The sequence below is a fragment of the Pelecanus crispus genome, chromosome 4, assembly GCF_030463565.1.
Source record: "Pelecanus crispus isolate bPelCri1 chromosome 4, bPelCri1.pri, whole genome shotgun sequence".
NCBI lineage: Eukaryota > Metazoa > Chordata > Aves > Pelecaniformes > Pelecanidae > Pelecanus > Pelecanus crispus.
The window spans coordinates 122,800-140,875 of record NC_134646.1 but is presented as its reverse complement, the minus strand read 5'-3'; the positions used below and the strand labels follow the sequence as shown (position 1 = coordinate 140,875).

At 46.5% G+C, this 18,076-nt stretch overlaps 1 protein-coding gene across 1 annotated transcript in view; it reads left to right on the top strand.

Moving 5' to 3' along the window:
• Nucleotides 1-15,992, top strand: part of CFAP299 (cilia and flagella associated protein 299) — a 222,647-nt gene extending 206,655 nt beyond the window's left edge. Inside the window, 2 exon segments of the mRNA XM_075709379.1 lie at nucleotides 13,404-13,533; nucleotides 15,897-15,992. Of these exon segments, the coding sequence (XP_075565494.1) occupies nucleotides 13,404-13,533; nucleotides 15,897-15,992 (226 nt within the window).
• The last annotated feature ends 2,084 nt before the right edge of the window (nucleotides 15,993-18,076 follow it).

Sequence of the window (18,076 nt, the reverse complement as noted above, 5' to 3'; positions counted from 1 at the left end):
GTTTTTTGGAGGGTATGTTTTTCCTCTGCTGTGAGTTTTATATAGGCTATCCCCGCCTCCGGCCGGCCCCCTTTCTTGATTAATGCCTGGAGACTATGGATTTAGAATGACATTCCAGGCTGATCTAGTAACAAGGTTTGGATGTGAAAGCTGCGCGTGCGGAGCCAAGCCGGAGTCCTCGCTAAGCCAGAAACGCGTCGTTTCAGCGCTCTGCCTGGGCAGCGCACCTGCACCGACGCGCTGGAGCTGCCACTGAGGAAACCTTCCCGCGATCCCGCTTCTCATTACATCCCCAGATCAAAACGTGCTTTGTAACGACATGGTATCCGGCTAGCTCCCTCTCCTGCGCTGGTATACCCTGAGGTTTGTGGGATACTGATAGCACGCTCTCCAAGATGTTCAAAAGCTCGGATAAACATTCGGTAATATGGATTTATGGCCTTCTGCGCACAGGCAGATCGCACGTGTTGTAATCGCACTGAAAATATTTCCTGAAGAACAGCAGGAGAAAGGGTGGGAGAAGCATGGGCTAGCACTTAAGGTGGGGAAGGAAAGGTAGGTAATTGTATTCTTAATGCTCTTTGGAGCTAATGGTACCATTTAAAGCACTTAATAGAATTAGTGAGGTAAGGAGAGATGCTGGGGGTTTTTTTGGCAATGGGACATTAAAATTATTTCTCACATCGTATAATCCCACATATATCGTACAGTGTTACAACATATAATCCCAACCTTTTCAGCCCCAAACGGATACAGAAGTCGGAATTTTCACGACGTTTGACACTTTTAACGGAAAACCCGCAACTGATTAATCTGACCTCTTGCATCTGCTAAAATAAACAAGGGGATAGAAAATGTTTTGAAAATGGACGCCCTATTATTTGTTTAAATAATGCAACGCTGAACACCAAAGCAGGGATAAAGAATGGGAGTGCTAGTTCTGATCTCTAAATTCCTGTGTGGCTTCAGACCTGCACATCTGGGAGGAAGAGCCGCGGTCTCCGTGTGAGAGCGTGGTATTTGTCTCGCTGGCGGTGCCTCAGGTGACCCCGCACACGCGGGCGGGGAGGGACGGGGAGCGCGTTTTAGGGGAGGCTGTTGGCCGTGGAAGCCCCTTCCCTCGTCTGCAGGGCAGAGCAACGCTGACAGCCCTTGGCTTCCAAGCACGCCGGCAGCAGGGGCACGGTGAAAGCCTGGAGCTGTTAGGGGCCGTGATTTGCCAGGGTGTCTGCAGTTTTGCCGGAGCCTATTTGCATATGTTTAATAGATGAGTGTTGATAGGCTTCCTTCTTTAATTCTACAGTAATTTTCCACGCTGTTCACATTTCCACTTAAACACTGATACATGCCTGCAAATACCTTTTGATGTATGTGTTTCTTGCAAAAGTATAACTTCATATAAAATACTGAAGTATAACAAGAATTATGTTGTGTTCTGTACTTGCAAAATTCTGTCTTGAAGATGATGGGTGGACAGATTTTAAAACAAACGCATAGGAGGCAGGAGTTGTGGTAGCATATAGCTCTAGTTGGATGCGTAGGAACTGGTAAGTTTTCTCAAGTTTTGGTTGAGAATATCCTTTTTTTTCTCACTGTTGGACACGTGTCGTGGTTTAGCCCCAGCCGGCAACCGAGTCCCATGCAGCCGCTCACTCGCTCCCTCTCCTTGCTGAGGAGATGGTTGCAGTTGTTCTTTATCTGTAATATGCAGTAATAATCTCTTTACATCTGCACGTTGAAGACAAACAGGGAGAGTGATTTTCTTAACAACTGTATTGCTGTTTTGGGTTGTTCAATAGGTTTGTTCTTTAGCGGGCTACAGATCATGCAGTCATTGAAACCGCCATATTAAGCGTACACTTTCTGGATATCCGATTCTTCAAATCTTACAGAAAGGTGTAACGTTCGTGTTGTCAGCCGTTTATCTAAACGGTCTTTTTTGGAACAGCTGTAGTAACTACAGCCCCAGCGGTCCTACGTAGCCATCTGTCCAGTTCTGAAGGGATTCTGTCGTTCTGCGTAAGGGCATGTACTTTCTTTGCTTCCTGTGATTCGAATAACCTCGGGTGGTTTGCAGCTCAGGTGAGTAACAGTTACCGTGGCCAACTCGAGCCCTTCATGTCGCTCTGTCGGCGTCCTCTCTCCGTCGCGTCCGATCCGTGATCTGTGTCCTTACCCGCAAGACCCCGCAAATGCTGTCAGAGCGCTTGCCCCGTGTCCTCGCACACGCGGCGCCCCTTCCAGCACGCAAAGGTCTCCTTCAACTTCGCTCTCTTTCTCCTGCTTTTCCTGCTGTCTCCTGTTAACACGTGCACTCTCCTGCTGCCCATACAGCCTCTTCCTGGAATGGTTTTTCTGACCCAAGCACACGCAGAGCTTTCGGTGCACTGCGTGGTCCCGATGTATTCAATGTGTTTCGTGCGGTTTGAGGAACTGGGGCCTGCGCCTTTTATCCCTCCAGATTTCAAAGAGGTTCTGGTTATAGGCTGTTTCTCAATTCAATGTGCAAGTAAATGACAGAGTTTGACTATGTAGTTGTACGTGTTTGTCTCACGTGCATAAGCTCTGCAGTCAGACTACAAGCTATGAATCTATTGTAGAGAAGAGAGAAGGAATGGGCATACTCTGTATGCCATTTTGCTTCATTAATATTGCATCTCTGCCGCCTTGTTTGGACTGAAATAGGAAAGTTGCCTGCCTGATACGCTGTCATCTCTTTGCTCTGTTGCTAAAAGTACGTTTAAATTAGATATGTCAGTCTCCCAGATCGATAGTATGTTTGTGATTTGGAAGCATTAAAAAAACCCCGATGTGTTTTCAATAGTTACGTTGGTTTGAGCCACTCAAGCTATATGTTGCTGCGCGTCACACCAATAGTTGAAATGTGTGTAGTAATGGGTTGTATCAAATTTTTAGTAGCAAAGAGAATAGACGCTGCCTTTTCCTGCAGCAAACGTTTGACTGTAAGAAAGTAATGGATCGTACCAAGGCTGGTGTTTGCAAGATGCGGTGCCTGAAGTTAAGCGTACTGTTCTTTAAGTTAGTTAGTTTTTAAAATTTTGTTTTTATACTACTAGCTGTTAGTAATTCTCCTCAGACTTAGCAGTCTCCTGGGTGCTCTGGTCCCACAAAATGCTAGTAAATCACTCTTTTTTTTTTTTTTTTTTTTTTTTTTTTTTAACTAGTATTTGCAAGCTGGAAACTACAAAGCCCATTTTGCAGTGATTTTTACATCCTGAACGCAGAGTTTGTAATCCAGAGGTTTTCTGAGGGTGTGTTTTACAACAGCCCTTCAGATCTAATAAGCTTAGGAGTGGCTCTGCCCAAGACCTTTTTCCTCAAGACAGGGTAGTCCTTTCCTGAAAAGCTGGCATTTTTGCCACTCGAAGGGAAGTTATGTAGCTCAAGATGGACAATCCCGTTGCATTCTCATCTCTCCTATTCCTGTATATTTAAAAGCTGAGGTCACTGTGATACAGATAAAATCCTGAGCATATTGCAGGGGGCAGGGGCAGGAGGGAGTTCTAAAGCAGTATTTTGAAAATGTGCCTAAATGTTTGTCTTTTAAACGTTTGTATAAGTGGCAAAGTTTGCAGAATATGAGATTTGTTATGCAAGAGCTTGCAGAAAACAGCAGGGCAGGCCAGTACCTACCTCCACGGTGCCTGAGGTAGCTCCCAGCAATTTCACGGTCTTCTAGACTAAGGCACGAGGGGAACTGAGCTCCTCTCGGGGGCTGAGATTTTCTATGTGCCGTTTTCCAATTCTGGTGGGAAAGATGCATCTAAATGTCCCCAGGTTGCTTGGAAATTGCAGCCTTAATCGTTCAGCAGAACGGTTGCTCTGAGGATTCCCTCAGTGCCTAAGCCGTTAGGATTTCAAAGGATTTGCATTAGTGAGGTGTGGGAAGGAGGAAAGAATCCTTTCCAAGCCGTGAAGGCTGGCTGTCTCCCCGGGCTTTACCTCACACCGCTGAAGTAAAATACTGGGAAAAAGAAATGTTTGTTTGTCATAAAAGTATTATTTTTCATCGGTTCAGCTGATAATTAGAAGTTTTAGCACATGGTGAACTTAGCACAAGATGAATTCTTTCTGGACTTGACTCTTTGCCTAAGGCGATTACAGTTGGAAAGGAAGACGACCCTTTGAAAGAAACCACAGGAAGAAAGATGGAGAAAGAAAGAAAAAAAATGCATACATTAAGCGTGCTTTTAATACATGCCTTCAGAAAAATCCATCATTTCATCTCAGATGCTTAATCAAACTTTGATCAAGAGGCTAATTTATTCATGGACGTTAACCCCGGTTCCTTCAGAAGGGAAGACGTTGGAGAAGCTGGCCCAGCTCCACAAATATGCGTATCCAAATCGATATGCCACAATACTTCAACGCTGCTTTTGCTAGCTCGCCTACCTACCTAGTTACCATTTAGTTCCTCCAGGTCTTCCTGCTCATTGTGTCTTACTATGACTCTGATCCAACAAAGCACCTAAGGGTTGTGTTCAGTGCGACTTCAGCACACCTCTGAAGGTCATGTTTTTAAAAGCGTTAAAGGTGTAGGCAGGTGCCCAGGGGGATTTTGGAAAACCCGTGGAAGCTCCCTGCAATGCACCCCGCCTACTACAAGAAACCATCAGCCTTGGGAAATCTGTCTTGGCACTTACCTGCATCTTTGGCACTTGAAGCAATGAGTTGAATGATAGCGCAGGGCTGCAGTTGCTCATCGTACTCTGGCTTTTCGTTAACGGAAGAGGAAAGCTAATAAGTGAACCTATGTGACAACCAGACAAATGCTCTACTGTGATGCCTTTCTTCGTTTCTACGTCGGCCTTCGCTAGAAATTCCCCTCAGATAATCAGATAGTAACTCTTTCCCTAAGACTTTATTCTTTTCTGAGGAAGAACCGGTGATCGCTTCTCCCATCTCACTGCTGATCATTATATACTCCTTTGTCTGCCGTGGTGACGAACTGGTTCCGGTAAATCCGTAGTGAATGAACTTGAGGGCCCCTGTTCTCCAGCGACCGTCGCTCAGAACCTTCGCTGGCCACACCACTTGGTGTGGAACAGGGACAGAGCGACCGCTGCGTGCGTGTTTTTTTAAATGGCGCTTGCTTCGTTTTTTCGGTTTTGTTTTGTTTTAACACCCAAGGCTGGGCTATGACTGAGATTTTTATTTTTATAGGGTGGGGTTTTTTTGGTTCCCATCTGAAGACACTGAAAAGGCATATTAGGAAAAAAAGGAATTACTTGATTGGCTGACTGCTATTGCAGTCACTGTGCAGCGCACGCAGTAGAACGGGCACTCTGGTTTTGTATGTTGATCTATCAGCTCTATGCAACTTCCAACAGGCCTTCAGTGATTATTAATTGCACAATATGTATAAGCTATTCATCCTGTTGTTCCTTCAACAATTACATGTCTCCTTTTTATCTTCTTTGTTGTATCTTCAAGATGAAACTTTTTCTTTTTGTTGGCCATAAATCCTAATGTGTAGGGTGGTTTTGTTCTTTAAAGATGGAGAGAACTAATAAGATAATACGTTCGGAGTGATTACTGCACAACCTCTGGAGCCTGACAGTAGTTTCATAATTTCTTGGGATCGGGCCTATAACCCCCAAGGACTTTAATTTCTTTTCCTTTCATTGCTTTTATTTTTTCTCTTTTTCTCATTAATCTTAGCCTTCATCGTGAAACATACCCAGCCAAAGTTCAAACAATGCTGGGAGTACTGAGCAGATTACACAAAAACCGTCTTGGCTATGAGAGGCATTTCTGAACGTTCCAGCGCTGAGGGTGTCTCCTAACACCCACTGAAAGCAAAAGCAGACGGACCTGCAAGTTGGAGCTCTCAGACAACGGCCTGCGCTGCCAGCGGCGGAGAGCCGGGGCGAATTGCAGAAGGGGTGGCCCAAGCTCAGCTCGGGTGCCGGAGGGGGTTGGCTTGTGACGGTTCTGCCGCCCATCCTGCAGCCCCTCGCGCCTGCCTGCTGGGGCTGCAGTCCACAGCCAGCCCTGGGCACGGCCCCTCGGCTGCTGGGCGGAGATGGGGCACTGCACGCTGCGACGCCGAGTGAGCACAACGCCCCTCGGAGGTGGTGACGAAAAGGATGTTGGCCAGTCCGTGCGACACCGGTTGCACTCCTCTGTCTGGCAGCACCTGGACTTCCATGATACACAACTCTCAGAAGCGCGAGTGTGTTACTGTGACTTCTGCTGACTTCGTGTTTGTGGCATTCTTTTTATCTTCACAACCTTCCTTGCAGCAGGGTGTTTCAATCATCAGTCCCTGAAGAAGTTCTTTGTGGGTGTAGTTGTTAGCAAGGCATGTATCGTTTCCTTATCTCTTGCCTTAAATATAATGCACACTGCAATTCTCATGTGTTAGTTTCTGTCCTTAACCTATAACCTCTTAGTTACTAATTTGTCCAGTATTATTTCTGTTCTATCTAAATGAATCAAATAGACGCGCTCGAGGTAACAGGAGCGAGTTTAAGTGATGGAGCGACACAGCTAATGGTTTCGCTTTTACCTCATGTTTTCTGTCAGGTAAAAGACGCATTTTGTTGTGTACCTATTTGCACAGAAGCACACAGCAGTGGACAGCGGGGGCGAACCAGTTCTGTAAACGCCAGTGTTTGGCAGCAGTCCTGTGTCTGGAGATACAGTATAAATATATGCAGCAATAGTTATCGTAGAAAGTTCTGTCAGAGTCTGAGGAAACTGTACCGTTTCCGAATTCTGAAACCACCTGAATGACATGGTTCGTCCCAGACAGGCAGTGACACGATCTCTCCATGACGATATTGTGCAGAAGGATTTTGTGGATTACTTGAACTATTTTTAAAAATCAGGTAGCGATTCCCTTGTTCAGTTTCCCATTTCTAGTTCTCAGCCCAAACTCAACAAAGGAAAGGAAATCTTTTGCCCTCAAAGATACGTTCCGTCAACGATACGCTGTGTCGTGTCAATGATGATATGTTGTTAAAATCTGTACCTTCCTGTCCTGGAAGCAAAGGTAGCGTCCGTCCTTTCCCTGGTGATTTTTGAAACATTTCTTTGCACTTGTTAAGGTCCTGTAGAGAACTGTTCTGCCCAGAGGTGAGGAGAGTTTGGGAAGAAGGAAGAAACCTACAATTCGGAAATGAGAAGGGGAACTTAATGTAGCAGTTAAGGGTTTGGTGGTTTTATGACATCTGACTGAAATGTGTGGCCAGATTGAAGTCCTTTGGCCTTGATGGAAGGTGAAGTGCGATGGCTCGTGACATAACGGGATGACGAGACAGGACAGGTTCCTTCTCCTTCTCCCTTCCGCTTCTGTAACTCCAGTCGCTTGGCTGTCCTCCACCTAAGAGGATACGGGGCTGTCTTACAGCTCTCACGAGACAAGGCTTTCTAGACGCGGCCTTGCTTGCTTCCTTCCTGCACTTCCCTGCACTCACTGTGCATAGCGTTCGCTGTCAGTCGTTGTGGCGGGGCCTCCTGTGCAGAGCGCTTGGCTGTCTGCACATCCTCACAGCACTGGTTTTCTTCTGCCAGGTCAGCATCTTGGCCCTCCCACGGAGCGTTGAGTTCACCACCCTTTTGCTTCGGAATCACAAGTGAACGGGAATCGGCATGCGTGTGCTCCTTTCAGAGCTCTTCTTGCCGAGTGTCACCTATGCTTTTTAAAAAAAGTAGTTAAGTAAGGGAAAAGGAAAAAATTATTTGTTTTTAAAGCCATACAAAAAGGGAGGAGTCAACAGCTCAGGGAGGTATTTTCTCACTTGCTATTCATAAGCTTCATTGCCATGGAACAGCTGTAGTCCCAGTGACTAGCAGTGATGTGTTCCTGTCCTGCGCTTGTTGAACATACCGGGGGAGCATCAGCCCTCCTGCAACCAGTGGCAGCTTTGCCGCTGTTCTCTGTTGAGCCGAATTTGAGGGTTTCTGCTGTTGCTTGGGAGAGATGCAAAGGAAAGGCTGCCTCCAGGGACTGCAGAGAGGAGGTGCTGGTGCTGGCTGCAGGGCGCTGCCTCAGGAGCTGTCCAGATCTGAGCAAAAGGCAGAAGCTGCGTCTCTGCTAGGTTCAGACGCGTCCGGTGCTGGCTGGCGCAGCATTCATCCGTAAAACTGCCTTGCAGCGATGAGGTGCCATTGGTGACCCCGGTGTTGATGGGGCTGTTTCCCAAGCTCAGTAATGAGATGCAGTGCACTGCCCATTAGCTACGCAGCAAAGGCAAGGCCGAAACAGTCTTAAAGATTATTCCTGTCTGTAGTGCTAAACATCCTCTCGCCATGCCAGTTCTGAGCAGCGAAGCTTGGCCACAGATTAGAGGCAGAGATCCCCCTTACTCCCAGTGCCAGTAGTATAACGAGGACGTGTCAGACGCTCGCTGTCTACTGTGGTGACGCCTGCTTTGTAACTGCATGTGCAGCAGGCAGTACTGTGCTTTTCCGCTGCCTCTAGGAAACCAAGGCTTGAATTGGTCCGATGGGCCAGATGCCCATTTCTACCAATTTTATGCAAGACTTCATTGGAGGTACTCCTGATTTACAACCGGTTTGCAAGATAATCAGCCATCTGAGTTTAGCTAAATGCTACAGGGTTTTAATTCAGTAGTGACAATATAGCACAGGTAAGCAGGGAAAAAAATCACCAGAATAGCTACTGTGCTCAGTAGCTGTGGACAAATCAAACTGCCTTGGTTTTCCAAAGTACTGTCACATGTCTCACCCTACCCTGACAATCGTTTGATAAATGTAATTCTTTCAGTCAAAGCTGCTTCAAGATGAAAAAGAAAAGCAAAACTCAGCATCTTCAAATTTCTTAGGTGGAAAAAGTAGCTTGTTCTTGTTTAAGCAGAGGTCTGCGACATGCATCTTATTACGAAACAGCGGTTGGCGTGGAGTCAGGCATATGTGCTGTATTAGGTCCTGTCATGTCCCACCGAGGCGCTGACCTCGTTTGCACCAGAAAAGCTGTGGAAGGACTGACGGGCCAAATCCCATCCGAGCACATTGCTACTTTTGTCATATTTGGCAGGCGCACGCAGAATGCCAGTTTCCCCCCACTAGAATGATTACCAGTGCACTCCTACCGGAGGGCAGAAAGAAGGAGAACGCCAGGATAAAGGAGCCGCTGCTTCTTTTTATTCCCGGTTCTGGTCTCCTTTGTTGTCCTGCATCCCCTATCTCCCTTGTCTGCGCCCTTCTGCTGCTGCCCAACTAAAGCAAGCTGGTCTGTAAATTACCAGGAGGGGGTCTGAAGCCAGATAGTTTGCATCGCAAATTCGTAGAACCACAAACTGAAAAAAGCTGTTGAGCCATCGTTGTTTATAATTAGTTTTTGACTGAAGTCCCAGTCTGCTATAGGGAATGGTTTTATCTTTGTGTATGTGTGGGTGGGAAGAGAAAAGTAGAGAACTGAATCAAGGAACCAATCCTTATCCTGAGGGGAAGAAAGAATAGGGTAGTATAATCTAACCCCATGGGATCAAAGGTGGGGCCAACACAGACATAAACACCTTTACGCTATGTTCTGTCTCCCTGATTTTGCTGATTTAAATAGTAAGTTGGGACAACAAAGCTCTTGCCCTGCAGATGCACACCTTCTTTGCTTTTGGTCAGGCGGTGATTGGCAACCCTCGGCTTGTTCGGTGTCTGAAGCGCGCTCCGGTCTGCCCAGGCCTGATGCGCCCTGACATTTCGACCCCTGGAATGAGCCCTGTGAGTTCTTCCACCACACCTCATTTCCCACTGTGGAATAAGGGAAAAAAGGGGACGATCGCACTCTGGGGCATCCAAATCCAGTTTGTAACCTTCCCCGGGATTTGCCTCTAGGAAAACGCTTGTCCGGCTCCCGGAATGTGAGCGGCCACACGACTCCAACCAAAGCACCCCATCTCCTTGCTGGAGCCAGCAACTGGGGCTCTTTGCTGCTCTGCCATCGGCCCACGTATCCCAGGGAAAAATCTCCAACGTTTTTTGTGCCCTGGCTCCCCCAGCCACTCACTGATGAGCTGTAATAAAGCGTGCCTTACATCTCACAAGAATGTCAAGTGGTTTAATGCATGTTTACAAAAGGACCCAGAGATTTTTGGATGAAAGACATTCTAGAAGCACCATGTGGTTTGATGTGCTGCCATCTTGGTACCCGAAGGATAACTTCAAGGATACAAAAACCTGTATTCAGACTTCTGTGTTCTGGGAGGGCATCTGCCTGCCTGCAGAATGAAAATCTGTTCAGACCAGAATTAGCTGATGAATGAGAAAAAAACCCGCCTCACATATTTTAGTCTGTATTCCCAAACACAGTGTGCTACTTGTTATATACCACTGCACCAACAAGTCATTGTCCAAAAAAAAAAAAAAAAATTAAAAAAAAAATAAACAAAAAAAATTTTCATCCCCCCAAGATGCATTCTTCTTGCAGCTGGACTGTGCCACACACTTAAGTGCCGTGCTGAAAACTGTTCCATTTGTTGCAAAACACATGGTAATCAAACAAAATAATAATAGCAAAAATGTAAACTGAAATTTTTTTTTCTTTGGCATTTGATCATGTTCATCTGATAGCATGTTTTCATCTCGGGATAACTTAAACATTTAAAGCCACAGGGAATTCTGCTAACGCAAATTAGTTTGATTAGATGGGGATTATAGTAACTCCTAAAGAGCACTTACTGCTGAAGTTTGCTTTCGTATTTACGCTAGAGAAAGAAACGCAGATGCGATGGGGTTCCCTAGGTCCTGACTGCCGGCCCCCTCCTGTCACAGCAGCCTCGTGGTGGAATGCATTGATTGCAGTGAGCAAGTTTCACCTTGACGGGACCTGGCAGGGGAGAGGCTGCTCCAGAGAAGCCTTCTCCAACTCCTTGCCTCTCTGGTCAAAATGTTCTTCTGACCTTCTGCCTATTTCGGCACAGTAACACTGTCCTCTAGCTGTCCTCTAGCTGCAGCAGCCCTTCTCATCCTACCTGCTGACGGTCGGTGCGAGGCTTATTTGAATCTCTTGATGTCGTCAGTTTTCCATGAAGAACACGAATAAAGGTACGCAGGGGAAATTTCCTTCCGTGGCCAGACATCTAGGCTTTCTCAAAGCAGCCGCCGTCTCGCCGTCTGCTGGTCTTTATTTCAGAGAACACGGGAACGCCAAGAAGCTCGGGGCTCATACGTGGGAAAGGCAGCCAGAGGGACGCATGGGGCACTGCCCCGTTCCCTCAGCCCTCAGCACAGGGTGCAGAGAGATTCACTTTGTTTTGCCGGTGGACTTGGGGTTTGTGTCTCGCATCTAAGCACACGATGGCAACTAATTTGTCACAGAGTGAGAGTACGTAACAAAACCGTTTGCACTAGACATTGATTTCCCAGCAGAAAGGCTGTCTGAGCTCTGATCTTGTCTTCACTGGCTTAAAGGGGGAAGTATGGTAGGAGCGGGGTTGGAAACTTGGCAAAATGCAGGAAGTTGTTATCTGACAGCTAATTGACTATTTCCGCCTTCGGATGTTTTATTTCTTTTTAATGAATGTGGGGAAGTCTGTGTGGAGAGACATATCCCCCCCACTCCCCGAGATAATGTAGAGCAATTCCTTCCTAATCTGGTAGTGGTTTCCCAGCAGACACAATCCCTATGTGTGCAATTGGACTTGTTAACCAAGTTGTGTCCTGGGGGACAGGCAAGAGCTGTATGGATGAAATAAGGCAACCGAGTAAAAAGTTAAAAGAATCTGTGTATATAAGTTTGTGCATGTTCTGAGATTTAAACTGTGAGTTTAAAAAAATGTTCTGTTTACCACTTAACATGGGTACTCAGGAGCGTTAAATAAATCTATAGACGACAAATTAATTTGACCAATTAGTATGCTAAAACAAAGCAGTTGTTACTACTAAGCCGAATGAATTGTGTCCGCCCACCTTTCGCTGATTTTCTGCAGGCATCTAAGCATTAGGCTGCACAGAGTTCCAGAAGACGGCTTCTGCTTGCGCTAACTCGCTTGCCCGAGGACGTCGCTTTGTGCCGAGCGTGCCATTTTACCTTGCCTGGCTGTAATCCAAGGCGATGGACTTTGGTGGCAAATCGGCCGCTGACTTGAGTGACGCCAGGGTGAATTCTGTACGGGCGTTGCAAATTCACCTCCAAGTTGTTATACCTTGCTCCGTTAACTGCCAGCGGCGCTCGAGATGTAAAAAGGTTTAGTATACGTAGCGGTGACGCCTACTGTTTCGCCCTCTCTCAAAGCGAGGAAGAAATAAAGGCGCTTTAAAAAAACAGAATCATGTATCTAGTTGAAATGGAGTGTCCTTGCAGAAGGAAGGAAAATTAAAAGGCATTTTCTAAATTTTTTTAATCCTCCTTACACACAGAATGATTTCCTGACTTCTTCCTCTCATCTCTTCCGTCTTTTGCAAAAGATACGCTCATCTGATCGGCGGCAGCCATGAGCGATTGAGTGATCAAACGAGCGATCAAACTTGAGCGATCAAACGAGTATTCCAGCGAGGTACGCGCAGCAGTGCCATCGCGTTGTGCAATTTGTGGGTACATCTGAGCTGAAAAGCTTTCTAAAGAAATACTGACAATGAGCATGCAGATGATAGCCTGTTAGTTGGCTGTGTGGCAAGTACAAAGCTCAAAAGGGCTGAGGTCAGGTGATAAAGAGTTAGAGAAGTCAAGATACAAAAGTGTGATAAACTGCTTAAATCCTCCTGTGTCCGTTTTGTATTTGACATAGCAGGCTGATTCCTTTTGACTTTTTCTGAGCGCCGGACACTTTGGAAACTAGCAAGCAGGGTCAGCCTGATCGAACGGTTTGCTCCAGAATTAATGCCAGGCTGACGCCTACAGCTCTCTGAGGAGCTGGGATTTTCGCTGGGGAGCTGGAGTTCAGCCCCTCCCGCTCTATGTGGCCCACGAGGAGACTTCCAAAAACTCCTCGCTAGCAAAATTATATTAAAAACCAGAGAAAGGAAAACCAGTAAGGCAGCAAGAGAGTTCCAGTGAGATCCTAAGGGGAAAACCGTCGGTTCCCACATCTGGTTTGCAGATCTGTGGTGGTCCGGGAAGCGCTTTCAGGTGGTCTCCAGAGCTGTTTGGGTCACAGTAGTAGTTCTCAAGCACTACCACTTCCCGCTAGTTAAAACCCGGGCTCCGAGTCTTTTAGTAACGCTAGTACTGAATGGATGATGAGGCAGCCAGGGGCCTCCGTTTTGGTTTGCCAGAGATCAGATATGCAGGGCCACGTTTGGACAGGTTTTCTAATATTTAGTAGACTTCTGCTCCTCGGTGAATCTGTCTGGCTTTCAGAGGGGCTGTTGTGGAATCAGGAACTACTCAGCGTGAATAAGGGGGTCAGAATCTGCCCTTTAAGCTGGAAGAATGATATCCATTAAAAGTACAGCATTTCTGTTTCACATTTTCACAGCTTTTACAACTGGGATAGAAATGTCAGCACTTCAAATTCCAGCCCAAATTACCAAGTGATTGCAGAAAATGCCTGTGGACTGCTCTTCAAGAACAAAAGTGATAGGAAAATAATAAACGTGGATCCCAAGGTAAATGTCTCTTCCCCCCCCCCCCATATTCTAAAATTCCTTTATGCAATGGAGTTTGACTGCTAAACTGCTGAGTCCGATTGCAAATAGCGTCTTTATCAATACACAGCTAATATTTCAGGCTTGGGCGGACACGCTATTCCCCTTGTTAACACAGCTGCGCTGGTCCCTGTCAGGGTGAACTTAGCCTACCTTGTTTAATCACTGAGTGTGTCTGGGCCTTTCCCTTGTGACAACAGTCAGAAGTTGAACTGACCGATAAAACTGAAGGACTTCCGAAGCGGGGTTTCTCTTCTACCCTGCCCTTTTTCCTTCCAACCAGAATGAGAAACTGTTGACATTACTGCCAGGATAGGCTGAGGTTGCGTCCTATTAATCAAATTGCCGAGAAGTGCTGAGGAAGGGGAAGCGTGGCAGAGGGAACGGGCTGAGGAGGAACGCGGGACTGACTGGAAGATGTCAGGTTGAAGCATGGGAGTGTATAACCAGGTACATCTGGTGTGGAAAGACTTTTGTGTTTTACTCTGAGGATGACACATGTACCTCTAGCTAAAATGAAAAATTGCTAAAATGTTGGCGACGCATCCTGGGGCTGGTGGTCCTTGTATTCATCTCTACCGTGAAAGATGCCTGCAGGTGCATAATAACAAATAAATATTGGAAATATTGGAAATAAATAAATAAATATTAGGCTACTTTGAAACAAAGGCTTGCAGCTTGCCGGAACTTTAATATCCCAAATCCTGGCAGGGCAGGCTGAACACCAGCAAATCCAGAAAGCAGAATCGGTGCCTGCCTCTGAAGCGTGGGCCATCTCTTGTACCCCAGCACCTTTGCAATGGTGAACTGAAACTGGTAGAATTCCCAAGCGCAAGCGATCCTTATCCTTCCTCCTTCATACAAAAGATTTGAGACGTCTTAAGGAAAGCGGGCCCATTAAGGTCATTTAGTTCTTGTAGCAGATTGAGATTGTCACTGGCATAAGGGTCAGACTTGGTTTTTAAACCGTGTCCCTCACAAAGGAGAAATCTGACACTAGATGGGTCCTCTTGCGGAGAGCTGCGTTTCTCCAGCGCGTAGTACATGGTTCGGGAGGATTTACAACTCGGTAAAAGAAAGGAAAATACTTGTGCCTCAGTAGTGCTATGGACTGGGTGAACATTGTGGACCCTGTCTCTCTCATGTATGATTGACAGCACAAATGTACTCTTTGCTTTCACCTAAAAATGGTTGTGATCCTGTTATTGCTGAAGTTGACTGGCCTCTACCATTTAGTTACGTAGCAGTTGAATCCAAACAAATCGAATGCTTGAGTCATGCCCGGACATCCCATTTTCGGCTATAGTTGAAAGCTGATTAAATTGCCGTGGGTGTTTTATCTTTAATGTTGAGAGCTGAATGGGTAATAACATGATAGACAGCTTCCCTCTGTAAGAAACCGACTGTGTTCCTCTGGTGCCAACCACACTTTTTTAAACTTTACAGCTGAAGTCCTTGGACTATAGATTGGATGTGACAAACACACCCAGGCTTTGGTTACTCTCAAAACCAACATGAACTAAGCTGGGCAATAATTTGTTTTGGTTTCTACAGAGCTGATCGAGGATGATGGTTTCTTTGATGTGCTTCCCATGAAAGATGGTCGCATATGAATAGTAACAGTACAAAATATGAAATTATATGCATTTCAAAATAAGTGCATTGGTTTGTTAGAAATTAAAAAATGCATACCTAAAAATGTGTTTGGTTGCATTGAAAGCGGGCTGCCAATCCAACTTTCTGCAGCTGTAGAACATCTGTAACAAATAACCGGCTCTTTAGGGTCTACGTGAAAGATCGTCACGTGCCAAGAGCCACGCTAAGAAGCGTTTGTGCGTGTACATTGCGTCTCCCCACAGGTTGCAGGGCACAGGCCTCTGAGTTCCGTGAGATCCGTTTGGCTTTGGCTTTTCTGTAACGCTCGCTGATGGAGAAGGAGCTTTTGGGAAGCGCTTGCTGTGGGCTGAGCTGCGATGGGCGCGAGTTCTCTCTCACGGGGCTCAGCTTGAAAAGACATAGTACCAGCTGCCTGATCTTTGCAAGTGGACCTTCTCTTTGACCAGTCGACGGTCCGCTTGTTCCTAGTTGTATTTAGCTAGAAGAACTCTCTTGCTGTCTTTGCACCTGCCAAAAGCATTCATTGCAGGAGAAACGAACTGCCCGGTGCCAGGCTGTTAATCTTCACGGAGAAACCCCCACCCTTAGAGCTAGTTGTATTCATCAAACCTTATGTTCCAAGGGAAGAAGAAGAAGAAAATTCATGACATGAAAAAACATTTCTCTTCTCTCTCCTGACTGGGTATCTGTAACATTCTGTGTTTCAGGCCTACCCAGGAGACAACACAACGCGGACGCCTATTGAAACCGATCTCTATCTCCATGTTGTTATCTACGACCATGTCGTCAGAAGAGGGACCTAAGGTCCATCTGTGTGGCTCTTGTCCCCGTGATGTGTTTAGCTATTTTGAAGTCATCTGCAAGAGAAATAAATGGTTGAAAGATCTTTACTTTGTGCTCTGGGGTCGGAAGGGGGTTTTTTATACCGGTTTAGAGTTGGTTTGTGCCTCGCTCCTTGAGGGAAGTGAAGTGGAAGGAAGACCCCATGCTGGCTGTAGAGTCCGTGTATCTGGGCCCCTCGTTTGTCCTTTGTGAAGTCCATGGGGTATGCAAATTGCAAAAGCACCTAGAAGGAAGACAGAAAGTTTGGACCCAACTTTTCCCACTACTCCGAGGGCAGAAGGGCAGCTAGGACAGGGGTGCTGCATTCTTTCCTGGAGTCAAAAAAAGAAACTATTGTCCCATATTTTCCCAGCAACAGAATGTTCTAAATTCTTGCTGGGAGACTCTTGTTTAGGTAGGCCAGCAGCTAATACCATGTAATATGGACCAAGCCATCGGGAGGGTAGCAGGGAGAAGTTGTACCAAAGAGACTGGTAAATGTAAAGAAATCTGCAGCATTTTGATGGCATTAGTCGTTCCTCTAAGGCCACTCTTCATCCATTCCTGCTCTTGCTGCTGTTCTAGTACCAACTTGCCAGAAGTTCGGGCAGCAATGCAGTGGCCCAAGGGACTCTTCCATTGCCCGTGTGTGCGTGACCCAGCTGGCATAACTGCCGACGTAGCTGGCTGCTTGCTGCAGAGCTGGAAAACGGCACGCAGCTAAGCAGCAGAAAGAACTAGCAGGAAACAAACGCAGTATTTACAGAGAAAAGAAGCGGGAGGATGTGGAGGTGAAGGCAGAGGAGACAAAGGCAGAAAGTGGCTGGATAAAAATCCCTGGACCTTTATTCTTTAAGGGACCGGATGATTTTAATGATCTTTCCTGGCCTCGGTACTGTGAATTTGTGAAAAGGACAAGTGAGGCAACTCGGACAAGGAAAAAAAGATGGTAGCAGCGCTGCTAGGCTTACCATAGGGTGGGGTTTATCTGCCAGCCTCATCGCAAGCACATTCCCTTTGGAAAAGGCTGAGAGCCTCGGTCTTAGCAGTTGGCGCATTAAAGATCCCTTTACTGCAAGGAGAAGGGAGTGTTCCAACAATTACAAAGTGAAAGTTGTTACTTCAAAGCTGCAATAATTTGGGAGAGACTTAGAAGCCTTGTTTTCTTTCCCATAAAACTTTCAATGTGATGAAGTTCTGCCATTTCCAAAATATAATAAAATCTTTTACTGTAATGTCTTGCTTTCATATAGAGCACTTCATGCCGCAGCACCCTGAAATTTTTTGCGGCAGATGGGCAAGCTTGAGGTGAGTTTACCCGTCCCTGAACTGCAGCCAGCTTGCGGAGGAAGCTCCCGGAGCGGGGCAAGGCTGCCCAAGGTCTTGGGCCTCGTCTTCTCCAGGTCTCAGGCCTCGTCTCCTGCAGCGAGCCCCTGCCTCTGCCTACATGGCCGGGTCAGCAGAGCCCTCTAGTGCAGGCAGAGCAAATGCCGGCAGGAGCAGCTTCCCTGCCTGCTCCAAAAGCCAGCACCCACTGCAGCCCTACACATCAACGGCGATGGAAACACGAAGCGAAAAGCCTGCTCAGAGAACAAACAGCCAAAGGCAAATGGTGCCTCTTCCCAGGGCTAATAGCAGAAAGAACAAAAGCCCGCGACTGCGGTAACTCTTTGATTTTGCAGAGGGCTCTACGTTGGAAACCTACGTCTCCGGAGGGAAGGCCTTCCACTGTTAGGGTGGGCTTCTCCTGACCTTGGTGATTCTAGGTGTTTCGCTCATTTAGCGGTACCAAACATAAAGATTTCCATCGTTCTCTGCCTCTCCCCTGAAAAATGGGCTTCTGTCATGGACTCAGCTTTGTTTTACTGCCCCTGTGTCTTGAGGCAGCTCAAGAGAAGGGCTAGATAATGACTCAAACATTTTTATAGCATTCAAGCAAAATTGCCTTTATAGTACAGCTTAGCATTTGGGAATTTTTTTTTTTTTAAAGAAAAAAAAAATTCAGAACTCCCGAGCCATTTTGAAAACATTAGGTTTGGCCTCTCTTGAACACTGGAGAGGGAGA